Below are 25795 nucleotides of genomic sequence, written 5' to 3' on the forward strand. Positions count from 1 at the left end.
TAATTTGATGATGACTAATGGACATGCTCTTATAGTTATCTCAATTTTTGAAAATTTCACGTATTTTAAAAGATAAACATTAAACACACTTCACGTTTACAGCGAAGGCGTAAACAACTTTTTTATCTTTTCTTTTTCTGTAAATAACTTCACTTCACGTCTTTCGCTGAAGAAAAACAAAAAACTTCAATTCACGTCTTTTCTCACTTTCACATTCAAAGAAAGTAAAAATAAGTAAACAAACTAATAATTAGGAAAGACTTGCTCTACATGTACAACAGCCAAACTTCTCATTAAGAAAGACTTGCTCTACATGTACAACAGCCACGTCATTCCAATGAGACAGAAACCGCACGAGACCACCGTGAAGTGAAACAAAAACAACATCTTCTTTCTCTCCCGATTGAGCCACGTGGAAGGCTGATTGATTCCATAATATCTTCATAGGTGGATAGAACTCTTACAACGTTTCTCCGACTAATTCGATGAATCATCGGCCGGCCAATTTCTTTAACATGCGTGCGAGGCATTATTGACGTGTCAACGTTTTCCACGAGTAAATCAAATCTTTTAATTAAGTGTTGTGTGTTTTTAATCGAAGTCTTAAATTTGGAACGTGAGCGTCCGTCAGTAGAAGGTCGTGAAATTTCCCACTATGATGATACGCCACAACTCAGTTCCGGTGAATATTTCGCCGGAGACGGCGGAGGAGAACGGTGGTGTTATGGACAAGCCAAGTTTTTTGTCTTCCTCTACTAAGAGAATTTCTGGTATTACTTTTTCTATTTTCGGATTTTGGAATTATTATAGGGTACTTAATATTATATCGACCTAACGAGGGATCATGTAGGGTTTCTACGAAAATAATCAAATATAAAATAACTTTAATTTGTGTTATATGTATACACGATTTCGTTTCATTACGTACGTATATATGATGAGCTTTCATTCATATTTTACCTTCAGAATCGCCGGTAAAGGAGAATTTAGCTCCGGTGGCTACTCCAACGACGGTGGATACTACTGGCTTTCATCAAGTGAAATCTCGATGGTCGTTTTCTTCTTCTAAGAGAAGCTTTGGTACTTGTTTCCATAATCTTTTTTATTTATTTCCTTAGTCATACAATACTATCATAATTACTTAACGTTTCCATCAATATATAGTAACGATTTGTTAAGATCTTTTTATAACTATGAATTCTTAATCGGATTTCTCCAAACATTGGCTTTTATTTCTTATATTTGAATTGTGTTTTTATTTATTTATTTTAGTGAAGCCTTGAAATGTGTAAGTTGTTCCAATGTGTCAGGGAGTAGTAAAGATGATACCTTTTTTGAATCACATCAATGGCTGCAATCTGATTCTGAAGATGATTTCTACAGCGTTAATGGCGGTTTGTTACATTTAATTACACCGCAATATAACTTTGATTGATATCTTTATGTAAACTTAACATTTGAGATTTGGTTTATGTAGATTTTACTCCATCACTTGGAAACACTCCAAAGTGTAGTTTCTCGGAGAATCTTCCTCGGTTTCAAAACCCTTTATTCGAAGGAGAGAAACCTCGAGTATCGTTTTCGCATTCTCTAGCACCGCGGAGGAAGAAACTAGGTGAACTGTTTAGAGACAGTATAAGAGAAGGACGAGAGGAAATTTTCGAAGAGTCATCGGAAAACCAAAGTGAAAAAAGTAAAAAATCATCAAGTGATCACTCTGATGAGCTCAAAATCATTGAAAATTCTGTAAAAGAGAAGAAGAATCTTAAATCTTTGAATTATCATCATCGTTGTCTTCCAAGATTCTCGTCTTTTAAAGGAAGTTTAATGGAGAAGAGAAAGAAGAAGAAAAAAATTCATGTGAAATGAGATTGAAAGTCTGGATGTTTGATTATAAGAAATCGAATAACTTTCACCTATGGTAATTTTACATGTTATTTGCTGATTGATGTGATGGAAACATAAGCACTGATTTAGATGAAGAAAACATATTTATGATTTATTAAAAGTTAGTTTTTGGATCATTTGTTAATGAAAATACAAACATGTTTTCTATGTGAAAGCTAGCAATGAGAAACAGAGAGAAACAGAGTAGCGGCTCGAAAATATATCTTCATTGCGTTAAAGCTCAAGTTACAACTAGTGTCCTTTTTATAGTAGAATACACGATACCCTAATGATTACAAAGATGACAAGGCTAATCTCTGACAAGTGTCCCTATCAATAACAAACTATTGATGATGCTAAAGGAGCATATCTGTTCTGCACTTGGACTGTAGTGTGAGCTGGTTGCAGTGTACGGTACAAGGCACATGGAACATATCTTGCTTCCTCTTTGTTTCCGTTAGTAACAAGAGCAAGTTGACAAATTGCAATGGGCTTCTTGTCTTCAAGGCCCATCTTGCTTTGTTTGTTACTCCTAACATCCCTCCGCAAACTTTGTGTGGGAGGACTGACCACACCAAGTTTGTATCGAAGATCACTAAACACTTGAAGTGGCAGAGACTTAGTAAAAATATCCGCGAGTTGATGAACGGAAGGAATGTGATACACAACAAGCGAGCCATCTGCAACCTGCTCTTGAACATAGTGGTAGTGAACCTTAAAGTGCTTAGTTTTCTTGTGCAGAGTCAGATTATCAGAGAGATATACTGCAGACAAATTGTCACAGTATAACTCAGGTGCATTAGTAGCAGGCATACCAATATTCGCCAGAAGATCCATTAGCCAAGTAACCTCTGCAGCTGTATCAGACAGACAATGATATTCCGCCTCTGTGGAGCTACGAGAAACGGAAGTTTGTCTCTTTGCAGACCAAGAAATGAGATTACTTCCTAAGAAGGTGCAAAAGCCACCAGTGGATCGACTTGTAGTTGGACAACCAGCATAATCACTATCACTGTAGGCTCTCAGAGTGAAGTCGGCATCCTTGGAAAAATTGACACCATAATCGACAGTTCCTTTAATGTATCTGATGATTCTCTTGAGCAAGTTGAAGTCTGCAACAGTTGGTGTATGCATTCTTTGACAAACTAGATTGACAGCAAACTGTAAGTCTGGTCTTGTAAGGGTGAGATACTGAAGTTTGCCAGCAAGACTTCGAAAAAGTGTAGGTTGATCAAATACGTCATTTTGACCTTTGACCTTGTGAAGCTCAAGAGGGAGAGGTGTAGCAGCTGGAGCACAATCGGCCATACCTGCTGCGAGAAGCAGGTCTTCTGCATATTTATGCTGATTGAGAAACAGACCTGCAAAGTGATAGTGCGCTTGGATGCCCAAAAAATAACTGAGCCTTCCCAGATCTTTCATACGAAACTCCTGATTAAGACAATGTAGAAGCTCACTGATCAACGCTTTATTGTTGCCTGTTAAGGCCATGTCGTCAACGTACAGCAACAATATGATGATGTCATTGTCTTTGAGATACACGAACAGGGAGGGATCTTTAAAGCTGCATTCAAATCCGAATTTCAACAGAAAGGTACTGAACTTGTCGAACCAAGCTCTGGGAGCCTGTTTTAAACCATAGACAACTTTGTTAAGCTTCCAAACATTTGAAGGATTATCATTGTCGACAAATCCTGGAGGTTGTTTCATATACACTGTTTCATTTAGATCCCCATGGAGAAACGCATTTTGCACATCTAGTTGTTTGACTTCCCAATTCAAGGTTGTTGCAGCATGAAGAATCAAACGTATTGTGGCAGTTCGAACCACAGGGCTATATGTCTCAAGAAAGTACACGCCTTCCTCCTGGTCATAACCCTTAGCTACAAGGCGAGCTTTAAGTCTGTCTAAGCTACCATCAGCTTTAAGTTTTGTTCGAAACACCCATCTGCAGCCAAGAACATTCATGTTCGGAGTATGTGGGACTGACGTGAACGTGTTGGTTTCAACAAAAGACTCATATTCATCACCCATAGCAGCTGTCCAACCCGGGTGTTTTAGTGTTGTGGAGATTGTTTTTGGCTCCTTGATCGTTGTATGAGTAGCATGAAGAGCGTATTTTGGATTTGGTTTACGCACTCCATCTTTTCCCCTTGTAATCATAGCATGATCATTGACTATAGGAGCTTGAAATGGGGGAAAATCATCAGCTGTAAAAAATTGTTCTTCATCAGAGATGGATGAGGTACTATCATCAGTGTCAGTGCGATCAAGAGAGGAGGGAGAAACCGCAGGAGTAGCAGGTAATTCTGGTTCTAAGTGAGTAGCGTCTTGAGCAACAGAGACTGATGCAGGCTCATGCATAGCAGGAGCTGCAGAGTCAGGTATTAGTGCAGGATCCTGGGATGATGGGATAATTGTTGCATCAGAAACAGGTGGAGACAGAAAGCTTTGTTGCCAGGCAGTGAGCAACAATGTGGTTGCTTGCGGAATGAACGCAGAGTAGTCTGTTTCAAAAGGATAAACATGTTCATCAAAAAGAACATGTCTACTTATGTAAACCCGACCAGTTGGAGGATAAACACATATGTACCCCTTGTACTTTTCATTGTAGCCGAGGAAGACACACTTGAGCGACTTAGGATCAAATTTGTTGGAGCCGTAAGCACGCAGTATAGGATAGCAGGTGCTACCGAAGACCCTGAGATGAGAATAGTCTGGTTTTGCTGCAAACAGAACCTCATAAGGACTTTTAAAAACTTGGTGGACAGAAGTTGGCAACAGATTACTGAGATAATTAGCTGTGAAGAACGCCTCAACCCAATAAGCTTGTGGAACCTTACTCTGAAACATCATGCTAAGTCCCAGTTCAGTCAAATGCCGGTGTTTTCTTTCTGCTAGACCGTTTTGCTGCGGTGTGTGAGGACATGATATTAGTTGTTTGATACCATTATTTGCGAGATGAGTTACAAATTGATTGCTAACAAATTCACCACCCCCATCACACTGAAACATCTTGATTTTCTGACTGAACTGATTCTCAACAAGTATTTGAAACAGGAGAAAAACTGAGTAGAAATCAGACTTATTCTTCAAAGGATAAAACCAACAATATCTGGAAAAGTTGTCGACAATGATAACATAGTAATTAAACCCTTGAGTAGAAGTAACAGGAGCAGGACCCCATAAGTCACAATGTAATCTCTCAAGCGGTCTAGTAGCTACAAAAATAGAAGAAGTGAAAGGTAACTGAGCACTCTTTCCAAGCCTGCACGATTCACATGACTTGTTGGTGCGTTTATTGACAGAAATAGTAGCAGTTGAGGAGAGGTGTTGAAGAATCTCTGCATTTGGATGCCCCAAACGATTATGCCAGACATCATCACTGGTAGCAAGCTCTCTCATGGAGTAAAAGGCACTGATTGCAGGGTTATTCAACACATAGTAATCCTTACTCCTGCTTCCTGTTGTGAGGAGCTGCTTGGTATGTTTGTCCTTTACACACACACCATCAGAATCAAACTTAACAGAACAGGGATAGTCATCACAAAGCCTAGATACTGAGAGAAGTGACCTAGTGACATTCGGGCAAACTAGCACATCGTTTAGAGGAAGGTATTTACCTGAGAGAGTCTGAAGAGGAACAGAGCCAATGTGAGTGATTGGTAATAATTCTCCATTTCCAACTATCACAGAGTCGTTTCCTTGATATGGTTGTGCATGTTGCAGGTTTGATGTCGAGTTTGTGATATGAGCTGTTGAACCACTATCTGGTAGCCATTCGTTTCCAGTATGCTGCTCATCCTCTGAGATTCCCATAGCAGCTAGAGCAGTTGGTAGTTCAGGTGGCACATACTCCTCATTGTAGCGATTTTTAGTTGTCAAATATGGCGGAAACCAAATAATCCATTACTAATATAGCAACATAGTGTAAGGAGTAACAAACAAATTGCAATGGGCTTCTTGTCTTCAAGGTCCATCTTGCTTTGTTTGTTACTCCTTACACTATGTTGGTATATTAGTAATGGATTATTTGGTTTCCGCCATATTTGACAACTAAAAATCGAAACAGTTTTAAAAGCGCTATGAAACAATATCAGTTTTGATTCAATGAGCACGAGGATGACGATAACGACGAAATCACCTAATTTAGTAATTTTATCTATTTCATCGGGAGAAGTACTCATGAGAAGTCTAAGAGAGATGAAATACTTCAAAAATTGTTAGAATGGTGTTTGTTAGTTTTTTTTTTTTACTTTTATTTAATTATCATCACCACAATTTGGTGGAGCACATATCACATTGTCAAAAATATAATATAAGTATAAAATATATAAGCCTAAATTAACCAAAAATATAAGATTTATTCCTAAATCCTAAAAATAAGTACAAAAAATTATGTAACTATAAATATATATAAATCTAAAAATGTAAAAGTTGTTAAAAATATGCCTAAAATTAACACAACATTTAATATAGTAAGATTCATTCCTATAAACCAGTGTTCAAGAAAGCGGTCTAGGCAGCCGCCTAGGCGCCATCTAGGCGCTAGGCGCTCAGCTGACGCCTAGATGACCGCCGAAACCGCTTAAAATTACATAAATTTTATTTTAATATATATATTTGATTTTTAAATTACATGTAATTAAATTATTATGTTTTATATCTGTATACGTAATTATAAACATTTATATGTTATTAATATAACTTAAATAAATGTATTTTTCTTACTTTTATTTATAATTTATAATTTTTTTATTTTTATAACATATTTTTTGACATAATTATATATATATATATAATGTTTTATGTTGTAAACGCCTAAACCGCCTAAAAACTGTATAGATCCCGACTAAGCGTTTTAGGCGCTAGGCGCTAGGTCACCGCCTACATACTGCCTAGCGCTTTGTTGAACACTGCAATAAACTAAATAAAAGTACAAAAACATTATTATAAAATAAAAATATCAATTTAGTCAGAGGGAGACAAAGGTTTTGATATTTGCGTTGAACAGATTCCTCCGTTGTTACTTGTCAGTGTCTCCACTACGGCACGAACGCTTTGGTTCTTCGCCGGAAACAAAATAACATAAAAATCCAATTTCTGCAAACACCGATTCATCGGAGTTCAATGCCGGAGGATTCTTCTTCGATAGACTACGCGATGGAGAAGGCATCAGGGCCTCACTTCTCCGGTCTTCACTCTTCTTCTCCACCCAATTCCTCCGTCATCTCTTCACTTTCTCATCTCCGATCAGTTGTCTCTTCTTCTTCTTCTCCTGCTTCCGACGCTCCCAAACAACCCTTCATTATCGGTGATTTTTTTCTCAATCCCTGTTGTTTAGGTTTTTTAATCGAATTTGGGGAACTGGGTTCTGTCTCTCTTGAATTTTGGGAGTTTCTACTGCATTTGATTTCGTTTTTAAATATAGGGTTTTGATCCTTTGTCTATGGTAGCATTTTGTGCTTACAGGATTTAACACAAGTTGTATAAATTTCAGTTTTTTTTTTTTTTTTTTTTTTTTGACGTTTTTGTTTGATTTTGCCATTTGAAAGGGGTTACTGGTGGTACGGCTTCTGGCAAAACTACGGTCTGCGATATGATAATTCAGCAGCTTCATGACCAACGTGTTGTTCTAGTTAATCAGGTTTGATTCTTTACTTCAATGTTCCACTTTCTTTTGTATTGATTTGGCTGAGATTCACATCATATATAGTTTGAATTGATGTTTTTTTTTGTTGTTGTTGTTGATTAGGATTCCTTTTACCGTGGTTTGACATCGGAGGAGTTGCAGCGTGCGCAAGAGTACAACTTTGATCATCCCGGTACACTATCTTAATGGGGGTTTTCTTGAATTTTCTCACTGTTTTTAATTTGGCCTAAGACCAGTGAGGTTCAGTACATGGCAGCATTTGGTTAATCTATCACCTTGTGTTTTTGTTTCTTTTGCAGATGCCTTTGACAATGAGCAGCTTTTGCATTGTGCTGAGACTCTCAAGAGCGGGCTACCCTATCAAGTTCCAATCTACGACTTTAAGACCCATCAACGTAGATCTGATACTTTTCGTCAGGTGCATACTTTACTATGCCCCATTTGATCTGATTCTCCTATTATTCTGGCTTTTGATCTGTTTCTCTTTTTTATTTCACGTACTTGTTAGCACCTCTTGACTTTATTCCTGTGTTGCAGTTGGTGACAATCATTTATTTATCATATTAATATCTGTTGGAACCCTCTGTCAGGTCAATGCTTCTGATGTTATAATTTTGGAAGGGATTCTAATCTTCCATGACTCACGAGTGCGGAATCTGATGAATATGAAGATCTTTGTTGACACAGGTAATCACCAACTTTATCTTCAGTTAATCAGTTCAATCAACTGCTATGTCTTTTCGTTTCCCCAAAGCATGCATATATCCTGCGCTACTCATCGTCTTTCACTCTTTTGACAACCTTATTACTTATTAGTTTTGTATACTGCGGAAATGATATTGTAATCAAAGTTGTCCATCTCCTGTTCTGTTGCTGATGCCTTGATAGGTTCTTTCACTGTGTCCATTTATATCATCCTTTAACCACTGACTATAGAACAAATGCTTTTAATTTTTTTAAGCTATTGAAATAGTCAAATTGGAATCTATTTAACATTTTTAAAGTTCTCATCTTAAGCTATTATATGGTTTCAGATGCTGATGTAAGGCTTGCTCGCAGAATCAGGCGTGACACAGCTGAGAGGGGTAGGGATGTCATTTCTGTGCTTGAACAGGTTAGTCCTCGTTTCTATTTATACTGTAGGATTGGTCAGCATAAGTTTCATCTATCTTAGTTCTTAGTTAAGTGTGGCTTTATTATTTCTCTGAATACGGGACCTGGCTAACAACACATGAAAATTTTGTACTGTTTTGCTACTCTGGTTTCTCCTTCTTACTGTTGTTATTTTTTTAGAGAACTCTATATGTTCTTGTTCCATCCTTTGAGATGGTCCTCTGTAAACATTTATTTGAATCTTCTAAGCTTCCCATGTGTTCAACTTTTTTCTGAGGATGTTATGTTCATTTACAGTATGCAAAGTTTGTGAAGCCGGCATTTGATGACTTTGTGCTCCCGACGAAGAAATATGCTGATGTAATCATACCTCGAGGAGGTGATAATCACGTTGCAGTCGATTTGATTACGCAACATATCCACACAAAACTTGGGCAGCATGATCTCTGCAAAATCTACCCAAATGTTTATGTCATCCAGTCAACATTTCAGGTATGTTCTCTCTTTCTTTGATACTTGATTTTGATGGTTTGTGTTTATATAAATGGTTTCACTATAGGATCATGATTGCAGATAAGAGGCATGCATACACTTATTCGGGAGAAGGACATATCAAAGCATGATTTTGTATTCTATTCAGATCGACTCATTCGTCTGGTAGTTCTCTGCCTTATGTCTTCTCTTTCAACGTCACTTAGCTTTCAGGATTTCTTATGTTAACTAATATCGGTTTCATTTCAGGTCGTGGAGCATGGTCTTGGTCATTTGCCATTCACTGAGAAACAAGTAGTTACTCCAACAGGTAATGCATGACCTGTAACAATACTGTATACTCTTTCTTATATAACTAGGTCATTAGATGTCCATCTCCTTAACGTGGATCTACAAGTTTTTTTTTTGTGTGCCTTTACCGATACCACACATATTATTTAGAGTTAGCTCTCATTAAACTTGTTTAAACTTCTGATCTTTTCCACACCAGGAGCTGTATATACCGGTGTTGATTTCTGCAAGAAGCTTTGTGGGGTCTCAATTATTCGAAGGTGAGCCTTTGAAAGGTATTCTATTTGGTTAAGTTTGATATGATAAGATGCTTACTCTTCCAACTGTTTTACATCATTGAAGGCATAAATTACTTGTTTTCAGTTTCATATCTCTCCTAAGATTTTTCTGTTTTGTATGCTTTTCCTAGTGGTGAAAGCATGGAAAATGCATTACGCGCTTGCTGCAAAGGAATTAAAATAGGGAAAATTCTCATCCACCGTGATGGCGACAATGGAAAACAGGTCTGTTAATTAATATTCTGCTCTTTTTATTAACAAGAATTCTTAAGTTTCTCTTCTCGTTTAAATCAGCTTATTTATGAGAAGCTTCCTCACGACATCTCTGAACGCCATGTCCTGCTTCTAGACCCTGTCTTAGCCACAGGTACCGTACCAGTCTCTTTACGTTGCACATATTTATTCTAGTCTTATTGATGGATTTTTGTTTCTCTTAATCCGTCGCTTTTGTCATTGCTTGTTCTTAAAGGTAACTCTGCAAATCAAGCCATTGAATTACTCATACAGAAAGGAGTACCTGAAGCTCACATTATATTCCTCAACCTTATCTCGGTGAGTGCAAAAAGCTAAAGATCGATCTTTTTTTTCTCTCTCTCCGTGAAAATAGAAGCTAAAGATCTCTCTCTCTCTCTCTCTCTCTCTCTCTCTCTCTCTCCCTATCTCATGATGGCTGATGGCCTTGCTTTTTGACAGGCGCCGGAGGGAATCCACTGTGTCTGCAAACGTTTTCCAGCATTGAAGATAGTGACCTCTGAAATAGACCAGGGTCTGAACCAAGAGTTCCGAGTTATACCGGGCTTAGGCGAGTTTGGCGATCGTTACTTCGGCACCGACGAGGAAGATCAGTAGTCACCACTCAACACTCTGACCGGTTCGAGCAGAAAACAGACGCATTGGTTTGGTGGTCCTACTAGCTTAAATTTATGACTAGAGACACTAGAGGAACTTGTAGTATGTCTCGTCTCAAAAGAACCTACATAAAGCTTGTGCCATTAATATTTGTTTGTCCTATGATAATCATGAATCTCTCTGCACCCAAATTATTTTTTTAAATAAAGATTAAAAAATATTTAAAACAAAACAATAAATGGACTCACGACTGATGGGCCTAAGCTAAGCCCAATAATAAATTATGGCGTAATTCCCACCGCTCATCCAGCATCTACAATACTCTATAAATACACCACCATTCACCTGCGAAGCCGAGGGTTCTGTTTCATTCTCGACTCTTTACCTTTTTTTTTTTTTTTTTTTGACCTAAACCTCCGTCTCAAAATTTCCTTTTTTCTTCGCTCTCTCTCCGATCGAGTTGCAAAGCGTTCTTGCCCTAATCGAAGATATCTCCAGATTCTACTCAGGTTTGCTTCTATTTCGACTACGCTTTCTCCGCGATTATGATGATGTCTTCTGCGTGCTTTCACTTTGGGTTGGGTTTCTCCGTCTTCTCGATCCTCCTTTTCGCATCGACACCCAGAAATTTAGGGTTTCCACCGTTATGGATGAGGGAAAGCTAGGGTTCGGATGATGGATCCGAGTTTTTCTTCTTATTGTACATTCGTCGGAAGCTTCTTGGGGATTTTTCGTTGTTGTATATTAGGGTTTTGATACTTCGAAATCATCGAAGCCTGTCGATTTTGTTCGTGATGATTTTCCTACTGCTACTGGAAACTCGGATGATCGATCGTTCTTCGACTATGGCTTGTTTGGAATTGTGGAGATCTTTCGTTTTTAGTGGTATTTAGGTTTAGAGTTCTAAATGGTGATTGAAATTAGAGATTTAGTTGGGTTTTTTTTCTGTGGACGTGGTGCTCTATGATACCTGGATTGAATTTGGGGTTACAGTCAGAGGATTGGTGCTTTTGATTCTCTTCTTACTTCCAACGAGTGGGGAATCTAAAGACTCCTTGCTTCTGGACTTGTTACCCTTCTGAAATTTTATGTATGGATCATCATGGATGAAGCAACAGTGCTCGACTCTCTGGTTCAGTCTTCTAAAGTTGGTATTTTCTCAATGTTTAGTATGAATTACGAGGCGCCTAGGAGATACTCACAGGGAAGGAATTTTGGAGTCAAGCGACAGCAGGATTTCGCAGCGGATGTAGTTTCCAGAAGACCTTACGCCCCTTATGACAGTACAATGAGGAAAAGTCCAAATAAGTTGTCAAGGAATCTGGTTTGGACCTCAAAAGAGTACAAACCTCCAGAGGTCAACAGGCCAAGGAAGTATGAAGCCAATGGGTCAACAAAACCACCAATTTTAGGCAAAGGATGTTCTTCTGTGCCAAATCAGCCGAGAAAGAATGCTGCGTATGGGCCAAGAAGCTCACCTATTTCAGACACCAGAGGTCCGGTGTCGAGAGCTAACAGCAGTCCTAAAAAGAGTGTATGCAAGTATTGGAAAGCTGGAAACTGCAAGAGGGGTGAGCAGTGCCAGTTCTTACACTCTTGGTCTTGTTTCCCTGGTTTGGCCATGGTAGCTGCTCTTGAAGGACACAGGAAGGATATAAAGGGGATCACCCTCCCTCAGGGTTCAGATAAACTATTTTCAGTCAGTGGCGATGGTACATTGCGAATTTGGGACTGCCATACTGGTCAGTGTGTACATACCATCAACCTCCAGGCAGCAGCAGGATCTCTAATCAGTGAAGGCCCATGGGTTTTCCTTGGCTTGCAAAACGCTGTAAAGGTTAGCTTAAGGCGCCTCTTGACTCAATTATGCTTTCTATTATCTTAATTCTATGTTGGTTATGGTGTTAACGTTTTTGTTTATACAATCCGCAGGCTTTTAATGTTCAAACCAGTAAAGATTTACATCTTGACGGGGTGGTTGGTCAAGTGCATGCAATGACTGTTGCAAATGGAATGCTTTTTGCTGGAACAAGTGTAAGCATTATCTCTCTATCTCTGTACACATGTGTTTTTTCTCTGCTTCTTTGGTGATTCTAAATAAGTTCGTTTTCGTTATTTTGGAATTGCAGTCTGGCAGTATATCAGTCTGGAAAGCTACGGACTCTGAGTCTGATCCTTTCAAATACCTCACATCTCTCGAGGGTCATCACAGTGGTGAAGTCACTTGTTTTGTTGTTGGAGGTCAACTACTATACTCTGGTTCTGTCGATAAAACAATAAAGGTAAGAATCTGACTGCTACTAATTGGTTTCAGCTTTAATCTTATTTCGAATGAATATTCCAATCAATTCTGTTTCCTGTGATTCGCCAGGTGTGGGATCTCAACACCCTGCAATGTATAATGACCCTGAAACAACATACCGACACTGTCACGTCACTCTTATGTTGGGACAAGTGTCTGATATCGTCTTCCTTGGATGGGACCATTAAAGTTTGGGCTTGTTCTGAAAATGATGTTTTGAAAGTTACTCATACACGCAGACAAGAACAGGTAAAGATTTGTTTACACTTACGCCATTCTTCATAAAAACAACACTTGGTTTTAACAAAAAGCATATATGATTGTTTGAAACAGAGTGTTGTTCATGCTCTTTGTGGGATGCACGATGCAGAGGCCAAACCGATCATATTCTGCTCATACCAAAATGGAACAGTTGGCATCTACGACCTGCCATCTTTTGAAGAAAGAGGAAAGATGTTCGCTACGGACACGATCAGCACACTCACAGTTGGTCCTGGAGGATTGCTATTCAGTGGAGACAAGGGAGGGAATTTGCGTGTATGGAGTTTAGCTGCTGGCCCAAAAGTTTAGTCATTTTTGACAAATGAATTATGATTTAATTTGTACATAGATTGGTGGTTGATTGATAAGAGTTAAAAAGAGAGTTCTCGTTTGTAATGACTCAAAATTAAATTCACTAAATTTAATTTCAAAATCCTTGCTTTAATGTAATATCTTCAAATTCATACCCCTCAGAATCTGATGAGAACCAAACTCAAAACATGTAACTTCTCCCAAGCATCAAAGTTTTGTTCTGTATTCAATTTGTTTTTATTCTTCTTTCGAACTGAGAATGTGGGGGAAAAAAATAGAGATTTACAAGTAGAAAACACAAATCTACGAAATAGTATAATTTGTTTTTTTTTGGTCTTTAAGAAAGAATGCAAGCAAAACTGGACAGAATAAATATCAACTAAGAATGTGGAAAGAAACACAAATCACACAAACCAATGAGTGAACCTTCATTGAAGTTTTCCACTTTTGTGTTTATCCAAGTGCGGGAATGCTTGTAGAATGTTATACGCCCTTAGATCTTGCCTTGTTAGGATCCCTATCACAGGTGACATCTGCAAAAACACGAGACATATTGATCAAACACAGGAAAAGGTTTAGTATAGTGTTCTTGAATCTTGAATCAAGAGTGATAAAAGAAAACTTACCCCTGAAGCTTGAATCTTGGGAACAATCAACAAATGTCTGAGACCAACTGACCGGAACAGTACCAAAGCCTTAGCCACTGACATACTCTGCACCACTGTGTAAGGTGTAGTGTTGGTCAAAGGATGAAGATCAACATACAATTGCATCTCTGAGCTTGTGATTGCCACATCGTCGAAATTATCTTCTCTCTCAGCTAACTCAACTGCGGTGAACTTTTCCCTTACTTCCCACTCTTCTGTTCTCCTTTTCTCATTCAAGAACCATCTCTTTTTCAAAACTTTAACAAGATGAGCTCTTAGGATCAGACCATGGAGCTCTGCACCAGTGGCTTGATCTGCTCCATCCAAGACCGGGAATGCGTTATGCGTTGTGTTCCTGAGCACATCGACTATATTCGCAACTTTTTCAACTCCGTTAAGTGTTACAACCGGAGGCTTAGCGTCATTAAGCTCACCTACAGTGAGGTTCCTCATCCAGGGCTCTGGATTTGCTTCCAAGAAAGGTAAGCCCTTTAGATGGAGAATGATCTCGTAGATACTCAGGTTGAAGCTGTCTCCAACTGTTTTAGCTATCAAAAGCACAAACATTGTAATGGGCAACAAAAGAAGGTTGTTGGTAAGTTCCAGAAATATAACACAGAGTGAAACAGTCATTCTCATTGAACCAGCCATGAGTGAAGCTGCACCAAGAACCGCGTAAAGACCCTGATCTATCTTTGTGTAAGATCCCATTGCTGTGCCTAGCATCCGACCGTATGCAGAACCCATGAGAATAATCGGTAGGAAGAGACCCGACGGTGTCGCTATACCGAATGTGATAAGCCCCAAAATGCAGTAGAGGCCAAAGAAGATCCAGAGAGAGACCATACCAAACTCATTAGGAGTGTTTGAAGAGAAAATGTTTCTGACTGCATCATCATTGGTTGTCAGAAACAGAGTAGACAGATCGTTGTAATAACCATTTGGACAATTGAATTGCTTAAAGTTTCCTGATCTTCCGTTTGTTGGACATGTCTCATCTATCGATGGATCACAAGGCTTGCACTCCGCTAAGAAAGGAAGACCGTACAAGCAAACCGATGTGAATAGAGACACCGCAAGACTTAGAAGCACCTTGTGAATCTTACCCTTCCTACACACAAACGTTGACCAAACAATGTTAAGTAAACACACAAATCTTAGAATGTTTTCACTGATCATTAACACTTACTGATTGATGAGATTGTAAAGCCGGAGGACTTTATGGAGAAGATGATTGTACAAGCTTCCAAGAATGCCACCAAAGACTCCAATCAATGTAACCGGGATTATATCAGCTGCGTGGTACCTAACCTCTACATGACTCACATCAAACATAATGAGTCCTCCTGAGCCGAAAAGCCCGCATTTCCCGGAATTGCAAATCTCAATGAACGCTCTCAGTACAACCACCACAACGGCTGTACTGAAGAATGTTCTCCACAAGAGAGCGCTTCTCCACCATGTAGCGACTTCCTCAAGTGCGAATAACACTCCTCCTACTGGTGACCTGAAAGCTGCACACACTCCGGAGGCAGATCCACAGGTGATAAGGTCTCTTCGATCTCTATCGTTGTTGAAGTAACGAAGCCATCTCCATTTGATTCTGTGGTTATCTGGACCACCTTGACCAAGCAAAGAAGCTATGCAGCTTCCAACATGAACCAATGGCCCTTCTTTACCAAGATCTAGTCCAGCTGCAACCGCTCCAATACTTCCAACAATCTAATCCAAAAACCGCAAAATCCATGAGTCAGACAAAAGATGTCACATTAACTTTGCGGGAACTGAGAAGGTTTAAGAAACAAACCTTAACCATCATGGTGGTAAAACCAAACATATTGGGAGTGTCAATGCCATTTAGATAAGCTTTGATCTCAGGAATCCCGGGACCAGCTGCCGTAGGAGCAAAGACAACAACAAGTACTGTTGCCACCAAAGTCAGACCCAAATTCGCCCCCGTAAAGACCATCAGACCTGTCCAAAACCTATTTCAAGCATAGACTTAGCACACAAGGTAACTCAATTTCTTGATTTTTTTTTCTTGTTTTTCAAGATTTTGGCTGATGGATGTGTCAATTACCTATCTTGAGCGATATAGTAGCCTACGGCGAGAAGTTTGTAACCGGCAATGTTTTCGACGGCGAGGTTGATGAGAGTAGCGATGAGACCAGTGAAGAGACCGACAAGACAAGCTAATGTCCATTTTAGAAATATGTATTGAAACACTTGAGCCTTTGATCTGCTTCTCCAGTCATGCTTGAACAGATCATTCTCGTTTATTCTGCAGTTAAAATTATTTTTTTACTGAATTATTGCACTAATGCATATGTCTCAATCACTGAAGATTTATTTTTAAGTTTTTATAAATATGAATATTGTCTGAAAACAGAGTAAATATTAAAACTTTATTGAAAGAGATTTGAGACCAAGACTTATCATACTACTAATAAAGAAAAGGTAACCCAATTTTCTTGATTTTGTTCAAGATTTGGACGATGATTGCTTGCGGCAACTTGAATATGTGAGAGAGAAACATCGAAATATCACAACAGTTCATATGTCTCCATCACACTAATATTTTCATTCAATTTTTGTTCTGAAAACCAGAATAAAGATTTTAAAACTTTATAAAAAGAGATTGAGGCCCATAATCCATTCAATTTTATTTATTTTCTTAAATGAAAATCACCTGAAAACAGAGTAGGATTTAAACTGTATAAGAAGAGATTAAAACAAGAATATTTTCTCAAAATGAAAATCTATCTGAAAACAAAGTAAATATAGATGAGAGTTTTTTTTTTTTTGAAAGAAATTGAGACAAAATGGGAAAAAAAAACGTCTATCCAAAATATTATCTAAAATTGAAAAAAAAAAACTATCTGAGAACAGAGTACTATTGAAACTATATAGAAAAAGATTGAAAATCAAGAATACTAAATCCATATATATATCTGATCATCTGAAAGAAAAAGAAGACATACTCATAATCTAAACTCTCGATGTGTGAAACCTTGGCACCGACCAAAGCAAGAGGAGTTGAAGAAAGTGTTCTATGTCTCTTAAGGAGAGGTTGGTTCAAAGTGTTGTTCTCTGGATCTACTTCTTCTTCTTCTCCATTGTAATTACTATTACTAATCTGCAAGTTTCCATCTTCATCCATCGAGAAAACAGACAATAGGACCACTCAAGAAAGAAAGAACAAAAGAAAGAAGAATAACAAAAGCAGGTTTTTGTTAGATCTTCAAGAGCGTTTGGTTTGGATTTCTCTGCGAGTTTTTGTCGTTTCTTCTAGATGAAGAAGCACCTTTATGAAGCTTTATAGATCTCTCTCTACATATAGTCACATACATACATGCATGCATCAATCAATATACACCATTGTATGTATGGTTTGTATAAAACATCACATTTAATATAAATTTTTATTTGGAGTCACAGTGGGGGATGGGTACCATATGCGTTTCTCACTAAAGATAAGACAGACAATCATTGGCGTATATAATATTGCCTACTCACATAAAATATATAACCAAACAAAAAAAGGTAAATTACGGCATGATATGTGGCGATTAAAGGTTCATATTATCATATATATGTGTGTAGGATAGGAATCTACTATTCTCTAGCTACGTCTTTCAACCAGAATACATTATATAATTTTGAAATCGATTAGCTATAAAGTATAATTCTGTATACCACCCTATATTTGTTTATTTATTCTTACCAAAAGTATAGTCCATTTTGTTATGTGTAGAGACTACTAGAAATCAACTTTTTCTCTACCTATAAGCCTATAACTATACTATATTTTTACTCGTTTTGATGTATTTATAATACAGAAAAAAATAAGTTGTGATTTTTACGTAAGTTGAACAAGAACGACAGAAAATAAAATAATTTTACTACATTAATCTATTCTTATAAATCTTATCCACTAAAGGATACTATCCATTTTGTGTGTGTGTGTGTGTGGAAATTGACTATTATCTAGCTTCTTATATAAGACTACTAAATTATTTGTATGATTGTATCCACTATTTTATAAAAGTGTATATACTATTGAGGTGATCATTAAGAGTTTTGTGGCAGACATAAAATGGTTTACGTGGATAGTTCCAAAATCTTTGGGCGCCTCTTACATTTTTCACTTTACCATTTCTTACATTTCACCCTTTTACACTCTTTTTGTAGAAAAAGTAACAGTGCTAGAAAGTAAAGTATTGTGCATACTGCATAATAACATTTTAATATAAATCATCAGTGATTATGACATTTTTACACTATTTAAGACAGTTTTATCATTAAAAAATATGCACACAATCATATCATATGTATATATATCACAACAAACTTTATGTATCATGTATGTATAGCAAAAAAAAAATCAACCAAAAACCAAATTCTAAAACCATTTAGAAAACTACAAACATTATCATATACTTTAAAAAGTGTCAAAAATGCATGTAGAAGTCCAAATAATATTTTCCCAAATTTCTCTAACATAAGTTATTTAATTTACTAAATATATATATAATCAATCATTCAAAAGTAAAAAGTTTTAACAAATTTTCATGAAGTTCGTGGACAGACCAACGCTCCCATACTTTTCCTTTTTGGATCGACATAGACGGTTGCATGTGGATCTCCAAGGCATCATAGACAAAACAAATTATGTTTTCATTTGCAAATTAATGATATTCAAACTATATCGTCCACAAATAATCATAAAATACTTTACAATTTGCACTAGAGGACATAAACAATATTTTGTTTCGGTTGCTTGTGTACACATGGACATGGTATATCTATAACAAGAAATCGACAATCTTCTTTTATTTCCAGTTCATTTTTTCGTTTTAAATTAGAATGTTACACAATACCCGAATAAGTAGCTTCTCTTTTTTTTTTTTTTTTGTTCGATCCCATGCAAATTTTCTTTTCTAACCATATCATCCGTTTTAATATTAACTGTCGCTTAAAACTTTTTCATTCACCTTGAAAATATGAAGAAAAATAAATAAATTACCAATTGGAAAAATAAGATATCGTAATAATTTGTGTTTCTTCTAATTCATAAACTTAGTTGTCCATAAATTAGCCATTTGGTTGCGTACAGACCAAGTGACCACAACATCTTCTGTTATACTGGTGACTTGTGTCAAGCGACAACTCAGCCATTACATTTGACAGATCAGCAGAAACCTTTGTGACCAATTAGCTTTAAACACGTTAAAATAATCACACTCGTTTGATCATCTCAAAGATCCAACGTTCAGAATAATTCCGACCCTTGAGGTAATCTAACAGCCACTTTTACAATTAATTTCCTTGTACGAATATTTTATCTCTAATCAATTTATTCTCCACACACGTGATTTAATATGTCCCGGCCCCAAAACGTCTGATTGAAAATAAATATTTGACCAAATAAAAGAATATATTACCAATTGGAAAATAATATTTATTTTTATAAACAAGAGAAGCAAAACAACCTTAAGATGATTCGATGTTTTGTTTAATACATCGATCGTTGTCAAATACTATTTAATTATACGTATTCGTAAATGTATACGAATTGGATGAGATTGGAAATTTGGAATATCCCATAACCAAATATGAAAAATATACGAAAACAAAACATACTATATATAAAAGAAGGTGTGGCATACAACCCAACAAAAAAACAAATAAAAAACATCATATATATAAAGAGGAGTACTCTATCGGATAATCTAGAAGGTGTTGGTAATTCAACTAGTTTACATAATAAGAGAACTAAAGATTACAAATTCGAATACTGACGGCAGATAGAAAACTAGTTAATTGGTAGTATAAGAAAATTCTTGGTTAGAAAATAATTATGAAACTAATAAATAATCAAGCCAACCAAAATAATGTGTTGTACATAAGTTTGGTCAGGAATGGGGCCAATACAGAAAGAAGCTACACACGTGGCATATGCGAAAACCATGTGACACATATGTAGAGTCCCTATTTGACGACGATCTTGTGATCAGATCTAATCCCCACTGGCTGGTCTCATGAATTAGACACGTATCTAGTCACGGTTCATGTGAGTTTTTTGTTTTTTGCTTTTTATTTATCTTTTGGTTTCTTTCCCTCATGATTGACATGATAAAAGGAAAAGATTACTGATCACAACCCAAACAGTTAAACACACTTATAATTACAGGCAGAAGTTCTATATAGTGTACAAATTTTCTTTACAACGTATACTAGGTAACAACGTAAACGTATACTATGTATGAGATAAATCAATTTAAAGAAAATTATTATAAATAAAATTATTATTTTAGAGCCAATATTTGTTTGTGTCAAATATAAATTTAATTAAATTACTTGGTAGTTTAATTATTCAATTTTATTATATATTAGTAACAATCAGATTCTAAACTAAATTTTCTGAAGATAATCTAATTTATTGATTTAATATTTTTGATTTTATTTAAATCTTTTGAGTTAGTCGATTTGTTAATATTTTCTAAAATGACGGATTATTACCAAAAAAGCCATTATGAAAAAATTAATGAAATTCCAAAATCAACGTATACATGTAAGAATACATTTCACCTGTGAAATATGTGAACATGGTAAAGAAAATAATTATAAAATGTTACAATTTATGGCAATATATATTTTTGTGTGTTTTAAAAATCAAATTTATATTTATGGTTTGTCGAGTAACTATTACAATTTTGCATAATCTAATAATCACTTATTTTAAATATATTATGATTTTTTTATACTAAGTTTATTTATAATGATAAGGGTTATTGTCTCATTCATTTTTAATAGCACATAAATGAATATACAATTAAAACGTATATTCCTATTCGATTATCAATAGTTCTATTTTTTAATAAATAAGCACACTAAATGTTGAGATTAATTAGTTTACATACTTAGATATATATAAATAATCACACATCATGATATCCCCTAATTTGTTGTCATTTTTATTTATTTATGAATATATATAATTATATATTTATTGGGAATTAAGTTTCTTTTAATGAGTTAGAGATATTTTAGGGGTAATATACTTCCTTTTATAATCCATTTTAATAACTATTGAAAGCTTGTTATATAAATTATTATAGTAGTAATACTAACATATAACATTTCATTTTTATATGATTATGTTAATAAGTTATATGTTTAATAAGTTATATGTTCTTTATTTTTATTAATTGATATGTTTTATAGCCTTTTTAGAATATTTTACTTATATTGATTTTAAGAAATCAATATTTATATTAATTTTAAGAAATCAATATAATTTTGACTTATATATTTGTAAGTAAATTTTAGTGAAATTTTGTTTTACTATTAAATTTGTGTGAGAAATGATGACATATCTAATTATTATTCAGTTAATTGTTTTTAAAATAAATACAATGGCATAGAGCTATAATTAATTAGAAAATTTAAGGGTATTTTGCTAAAAAGTGTCTTGAGCTCTCTGGCGGCGACACATCAGCTTTTTCTCAAATGTGTTTCTCTATTAATATATAAGAGATATGTACAAACCAAACAGCAACACCTAGAAATCAGAATATGGTAAAAGCTCTCGCAAGAATAATTTTCATATTACTGGCAACTGAAATATATAATTACTCCGTAGCATAAATGATGATTTTTTATAATTTATTTTTGTATTACAAAGAATAATTTTTTGTAAATTTTTATCAATTAATACTAAAAAAATTGTAAAATTTAAGAATCATTAATTGGATATTTAAAATTTTGATGAATTATTATTGGTTAATAGTTATGAAAATATTATATATATATATATCTATGTGGCATATATATCTACTATAAAAATATATATAATTCATATATAGCTAAATATTAAATGTTTTTCTTAATTTATGTGAAACTCTTAGAAAATCATCCTTTATAATAGAAAGGGAGTATATATTTTGGACAAACAGAGATGCATCCATATATTCATGATAAATGTTAAATGAACCAATTGCACAAGCAGTTAAAGATACATTAAATACACACACAAAACATTATCATGTGCAATGGATTTGTTTATGGAACGATCCGCCCATCTTTAACCAATGGTCCAATACGCATGTTTCTATTCCAAAATCTGCTAGGTTGGATTGTTAGTCAACGTGATAAATTTTGTAAAGTTTAATCTATGCGAAAGCGTAACAACTTACCAAATTCATGATTTCCAACACTTATTATATATATGAATAACAAATTAGAAGTCTTTTCACGATGAATTTGAATAATTCGGTATTAAAATAATTATATATATCGAGATTTGCATATTTCCTTTTGACTATGAAGTTAAGCAAAGATATTGACGATAATATTGTTTTAAAACTGGGAAAAAAATGAAAATGAAAAGATGGTAGTATTGAACACGGCGTCGACTCACCGCCTATGGCCGACCAGATACGTACACTCTTGACATGTTTGTTACGTAATTCCTCGACTTTGGGGATGGGGTGATAGTGACCAAAATATTTAAAAACAAATTAATATTATTTTTTCAGCAATTAAGATGAACTAGAGAAACATTGGCGATAAGATTTATTTAAGGAATAGGTAGGTTTAGGTTTAGTTGATCAGAATATGCAAGAGAATGACCAGTTTTTTAGTCTTCGGGTCATACCCAATATTTATTTTTCAAATGTTCCTTTTGTATACCAATAATATTATTAATTAATTGATAATACACGATAATAGTGTGTTGAAAACTTGACCATATATATTAATGGCAGTGAATATTGTAGATATATGCAATCAGTCAGACTGTAATTTAAAAAATTATTGGTGAATTTGCTAAATAACCAAATGGTGGAGGTTTGTTTGTAGAAATTATATGGTGGCAAAAGTTTAAATAATTGAAAATGAGATTTTACGCATAATTGATAATAATAAATCATTTTCAATAGCATGCTATTAAAACAGACACAAATTTCACATTATTTTCTTCAAACATATGTGATCATACACTACCCACTTAGTCATGATTTTGCCATCTTCTCACCTTTTTAAACTATCATCCCACGCACATATATATGAATATGATCATTTCAAAAGAAATTTGGAAATATAAAGAACTAACTTTCTATAAGTCATCTGATGTTTTTTTTTAGAATGACATGATTAATATAATGTTACATGTAAATGTACAATATATTTAGTATATAGTTGTAACACCAAATTGTGATAACTTAGTTTACTTGTGTTTCAAGAACTCTTTTGGGAGGGAATTTGAGTCTTTGTTAATTCGAATTTTTAAGGGATGATTTATGTTATATCACTTAATGTCGCTAGAACTTCATTGTTAAAGATAGCCCTGAGCATATTATCCGAACCCGAAATAAAACCCGAACTAATCCAAATTAAATGTAAAAATGCATATAGGGGGAATTGAATCCAGTACCTTGGATATTTAAAGGTGCATATTAAACCATTTTGCCATCTTAGTTTCTTTGTCTTAATTTGAAACGTTAAATATTTATATATATACATATGTTCTGAAATTAATAAAATGATAATAAAAAAAAATTTGTTCATGATTTTTTTGAGTTCGGGTATACCCGATAACCCGAACCCGAACGGATAATACCCGAACCCGACCCGAAAGTACAAAAAACCCGAACCGGTTCTATATGCTTAAACCCGAAAACCCGAACCCGAATGCCCATTGCTAGTTAAAGAAAAAAAGTATATATTCGTAACGTTGTCTATATATGTGAGTGATATTAAAACTCAATTGTTGGATATAAATTAAAGAAACAAAAGGTCGAGAACATTTTAAAAGAAAACGAATGCGTTCAAGTTTCAACATTATATACAGTACTAGGAAACAATCCGCACTATGTGCAGGATAAATCGATTTTTTAAAAATATTATAAATAAAATTATCGTAGAACCAATATCTATTTGTGTCAAACATATATAATATCTAACTAAATTTTTTTTTATTTCTATTCAAACCTGTGTTTTTTCATGTAAAAAAATATATTTTACCGTGAAATCTTTGAATGTGTAAGAGGTTTTATGGTAGAGAAAATACTGATAAAATGTTACTACTTATTGCAACATGTCTTTTGTAAGATTTAAAAATCAAATTCATATCTTCTTATGTTTTATTTTGTAATCATAACAATTTTGCATGTTTCTTATGTAACCATAACAACATATACTAAATTATCCGGTGGTTTAATTATTTAATTTTATTATATGTTAATAACAATCAGATTATAAATTAAATTTTCTGAAAATACTATAATTTATTGATTTAATATTTTTGATTAGACTATTTAAATCTTTTGAGTTAGTCGGTTTGTTAATATTTTTTATAAATAACGGATTATTACCAAAAAACCATTATGAAAAAATTAATGAAATTCTAAAATAAATGTATTCGTGTAATAATACATTTCACTCGTGAAATATGTGAACGTGGTAAAGAAAATATTTATAAAATGTTAAAATTTATGGCAATATATATTTTTGTGTGTTTTAAAAACAAATTTATATTTATGGTTTATCGAGTAACTATAACATTTTTACATAATCTAATAATCACTCATTTTAAATATATTTTAATTTTTTTTGGGTACTAAGTATATTTATAATGATAAGGGTTTTTGTCTCATTCCTTTTTAATAGCACATAGATGAATATACAATTAGAACATATATTCCTATTCGGTTATCAATATATCCATTTATTAATGAATAATCACACTAAATGTTGAGATTAATTAGTTTACATACTTAGATATATATAAAATAATCACGCATCATGATATCCCCTAATTTTTTGTAATTTTATATTTATTTATGAATATATATATATATATATATATATTTATTGGGAATTATGTTTTTTTGATGAGTTGGAGATAATTCAGGGGTACTATACTTTTTTTTATAATCAATTATAATAACTATTGAAATCTCGTTATTTAAATTATTATGGTAATAATACTAACATAAAAATTAACATTTTGTTTTTATATGATTATGTTAATAAGTTATATGTTCTTTATTTTTATTAACTTTATATTAATTGATATATTTGTATAGCCTTTTTAGAATATTTTACTTATATTTATTTTAAGAAATCATTATAACTTTGACTTGTATATTTGTAAGTAAATTTTAGTGAAATTTTGCCTTAAAATATTATGTAATTATTTAATTTTTTTTAATATGTGATATTAAAATTTGGGTGAGAAACAATGACATATCTAATTATTATTCAGTTAATTATTTTTTTAAAATATAATGGCTTATTAATGTAATTAAGTAGAAAATTTAAAGATATTTGTTAAATTATGCACAGAGTTCTCTGGTGGCAACACATCAGTTTTTTCAAAAGTATGCTTATATAGATTCTTATCCATTTTGATCAGATATATTTTGGGTCTAACGTGTCAAATCTTATCTACGTACCAGGCCTGACCCGCCCGTAAGGCAGCCAAAGCATGTGCTTAGGCGATACATTATATCCTAACTATTTGGGCAACTTAACATATTCTTAGCTGAATTGCTTACATACTATGAAATTGTTACCTCTGGTGCGGGTTCAAACCTCTGAATGGTCATTTTACATTTTTATATTTTATGTATCTTATATTTACGGTCAATATATTTATAAGATATTACAAAAAAGCTTTAGGCCTCCCCAACCCTAGAACCGGCCC

The 25795-nt window shown here is 34.4% G+C and overlaps 4 protein-coding genes across 6 annotated transcripts; 3 read left to right on the top strand and 1 right to left on the bottom strand.

Moving 5' to 3' along the window:
- The first annotated feature begins 211 nt into the window (after window positions 1-211).
- Window positions 212-2062, top strand: LOC104724457 (uncharacterized protein At3g27210-like). Its single transcript, XM_010442948.3, has 4 exons — window positions 212-770; window positions 967-1080; window positions 1311-1394; window positions 1478-2062. The coding sequence occupies exons 1-4, from the start codon at window positions 656-658 to the stop codon at window positions 1867-1869; spliced, it is 705 nt and encodes a 234-aa protein (XP_010441250.1). The 5' UTR covers window positions 212-655; the 3' UTR covers window positions 1870-2062.
- Window positions 2063-6726: 4664 nt separating this feature from the next.
- LOC104724458 (uridine/cytidine kinase UKL1, chloroplastic) lies at window positions 6727-10802 on the top strand. 2 transcript variants are annotated; one of them, XM_087471787.1, is made up of 14 exons: window positions 6727-7201; window positions 7443-7534; window positions 7643-7712; window positions 7840-7958; window positions 8131-8227; window positions 8575-8654; window positions 8951-9145; window positions 9227-9310; window positions 9395-9455; window positions 9636-9696; window positions 9846-9939; window positions 10009-10081; window positions 10184-10266; window positions 10408-10802. In XM_087471787.1, the coding sequence occupies exons 1-14, from the start codon at window positions 7018-7020 to the stop codon at window positions 10561-10563; spliced, it is 1449 nt and encodes a 482-aa protein (XP_087327913.1). In that variant the 5' UTR covers window positions 6727-7017; the 3' UTR covers window positions 10564-10802. The 2 variants fall into 2 exon arrangements, 1 of the variants encoding a protein (XP_087327913.1); XR_015571062.1 differs by having other exon boundaries at window positions 6847-7201; window positions 9636-9711.
- Window positions 10803-10933: 131 nt separating this feature from the next.
- On the top strand, window positions 10934-13559 carry LOC104724459 (zinc finger CCCH domain-containing protein 59). Of its 2 annotated transcripts, XM_010442951.2 has the most exons (6): window positions 10934-11072; window positions 11734-12400; window positions 12496-12597; window positions 12693-12845; window positions 12935-13114; window positions 13199-13559. In XM_010442951.2, exons 2-6 carry the CDS (start codon window positions 11735-11737, stop codon window positions 13433-13435), a joined length of 1338 nt encoding a protein of 445 aa, XP_010441253.2. In that variant the 5' UTR covers window positions 10934-11072; window position 11734; the 3' UTR covers window positions 13436-13559. The 2 variants fall into 2 exon arrangements, with proteins under 2 accessions (XP_010441253.2, XP_010441252.2); XM_010442950.2 differs by lacking the exon at window positions 10934-11072 and having other exon boundaries at window positions 11515-12400.
- A 92-nt stretch (window positions 13560-13651) lies between these two features.
- Window positions 13652-18056, bottom strand: LOC104724460 (chloride channel protein CLC-a). The gene is made up of 6 exons (XM_010442952.3): window positions 17067-18056; window positions 16166-16366; window positions 15893-16070; window positions 15275-15807; window positions 14065-15196; window positions 13652-13971 (listed from the first exon to the last, which is right to left on the bottom strand). Exons 1-6 carry the CDS (start codon window positions 17243-17245, stop codon window positions 13867-13869), a joined length of 2328 nt encoding a protein of 775 aa, XP_010441254.1. The 5' UTR covers window positions 17246-18056; the 3' UTR covers window positions 13652-13866.
- Window positions 18057-25795: the final 7739 nt, after the last annotated feature.

Source organism: Camelina sativa, chromosome 11 (genome assembly GCF_030686135.1).
Source record: "Camelina sativa cultivar CO46 ecotype springtype chromosome 11, ASM3068613v1".
In the NCBI taxonomy this organism is placed as follows: Eukaryota; Viridiplantae; Streptophyta; class Magnoliopsida; order Brassicales; family Brassicaceae; genus Camelina; species Camelina sativa.

What these genes read in the sequence shown, in the direction of transcription:
- LOC104724458 (XM_087471787.1), top strand. Translation starts at nt 7,018, where the DNA reads ATGCCGGAGGATTCTTCTTCGATAGACTACGCGATGGAGAAGGCATCA. An exon ending in GAAGATCTTTGTTGACACAG is followed by an intron (nt 8,228 to 8,574) that starts GTAATCACCAAC and finishes ATATGGTTTCAG; the next exon opens with ATGCTGATGTAAGGCTTGCT. An exon ending in TCATTTCTGTGCTTGAACAG is followed by an intron (nt 8,655 to 8,950) that starts GTTAGTCCTCGT and finishes GTTCATTTACAG; the next exon opens with TATGCAAAGTTTGTGAAGCC.
- LOC104724460 (XM_010442952.3), bottom strand. Translation starts at nt 17,245, where the DNA reads ATGGATGAAGATGGAAACTTGCAGATTAGTAATAGTAATTACAATGGA. An exon ending in TTACCACCATGATGGTTAAG is followed by an intron (nt 15,808 to 15,892) that starts GTTTGTTTCTTA and finishes TTTTTGGATTAG; the next exon opens with ATTGTTGGAAGTATTGGAGC. An exon ending in CCAAGATTCAAGCTTCAGGG is followed by an intron (nt 13,972 to 14,064) that starts GTAAGTTTTCTT and finishes GTGTTTTTGCAG; the next exon opens with ATGTCACCTGTGATAGGGAT.
- LOC104724459 (XM_010442950.2), top strand. Translation starts at nt 11,666, where the DNA reads ATGGATGAAGCAACAGTGCTCGACTCTCTGGTTCAGTCTTCTAAAGTT. An exon ending in GCTTGCAAAACGCTGTAAAG is followed by an intron (nt 12,401 to 12,495) that starts GTTAGCTTAAGG and finishes TACAATCCGCAG; the next exon opens with GCTTTTAATGTTCAAACCAG. An exon ending in ATACACGCAGACAAGAACAG is followed by an intron (nt 13,115 to 13,198) that starts GTAAAGATTTGT and finishes TGTTTGAAACAG; the next exon opens with AGTGTTGTTCATGCTCTTTG.
- LOC104724457 (XM_010442948.3), top strand. Translation starts at nt 656, where the DNA reads ATGATGATACGCCACAACTCAGTTCCGGTGAATATTTCGCCGGAGACG. An exon ending in CTCTACTAAGAGAATTTCTG is followed by an intron (nt 771 to 966) that starts GTATTACTTTTT and finishes TTTTACCTTCAG; the next exon opens with AATCGCCGGTAAAGGAGAAT. An exon ending in TTCTTCTAAGAGAAGCTTTG is followed by an intron (nt 1,081 to 1,310) that starts GTACTTGTTTCC and finishes CCAATGTGTCAG; the next exon opens with GGAGTAGTAAAGATGATACC.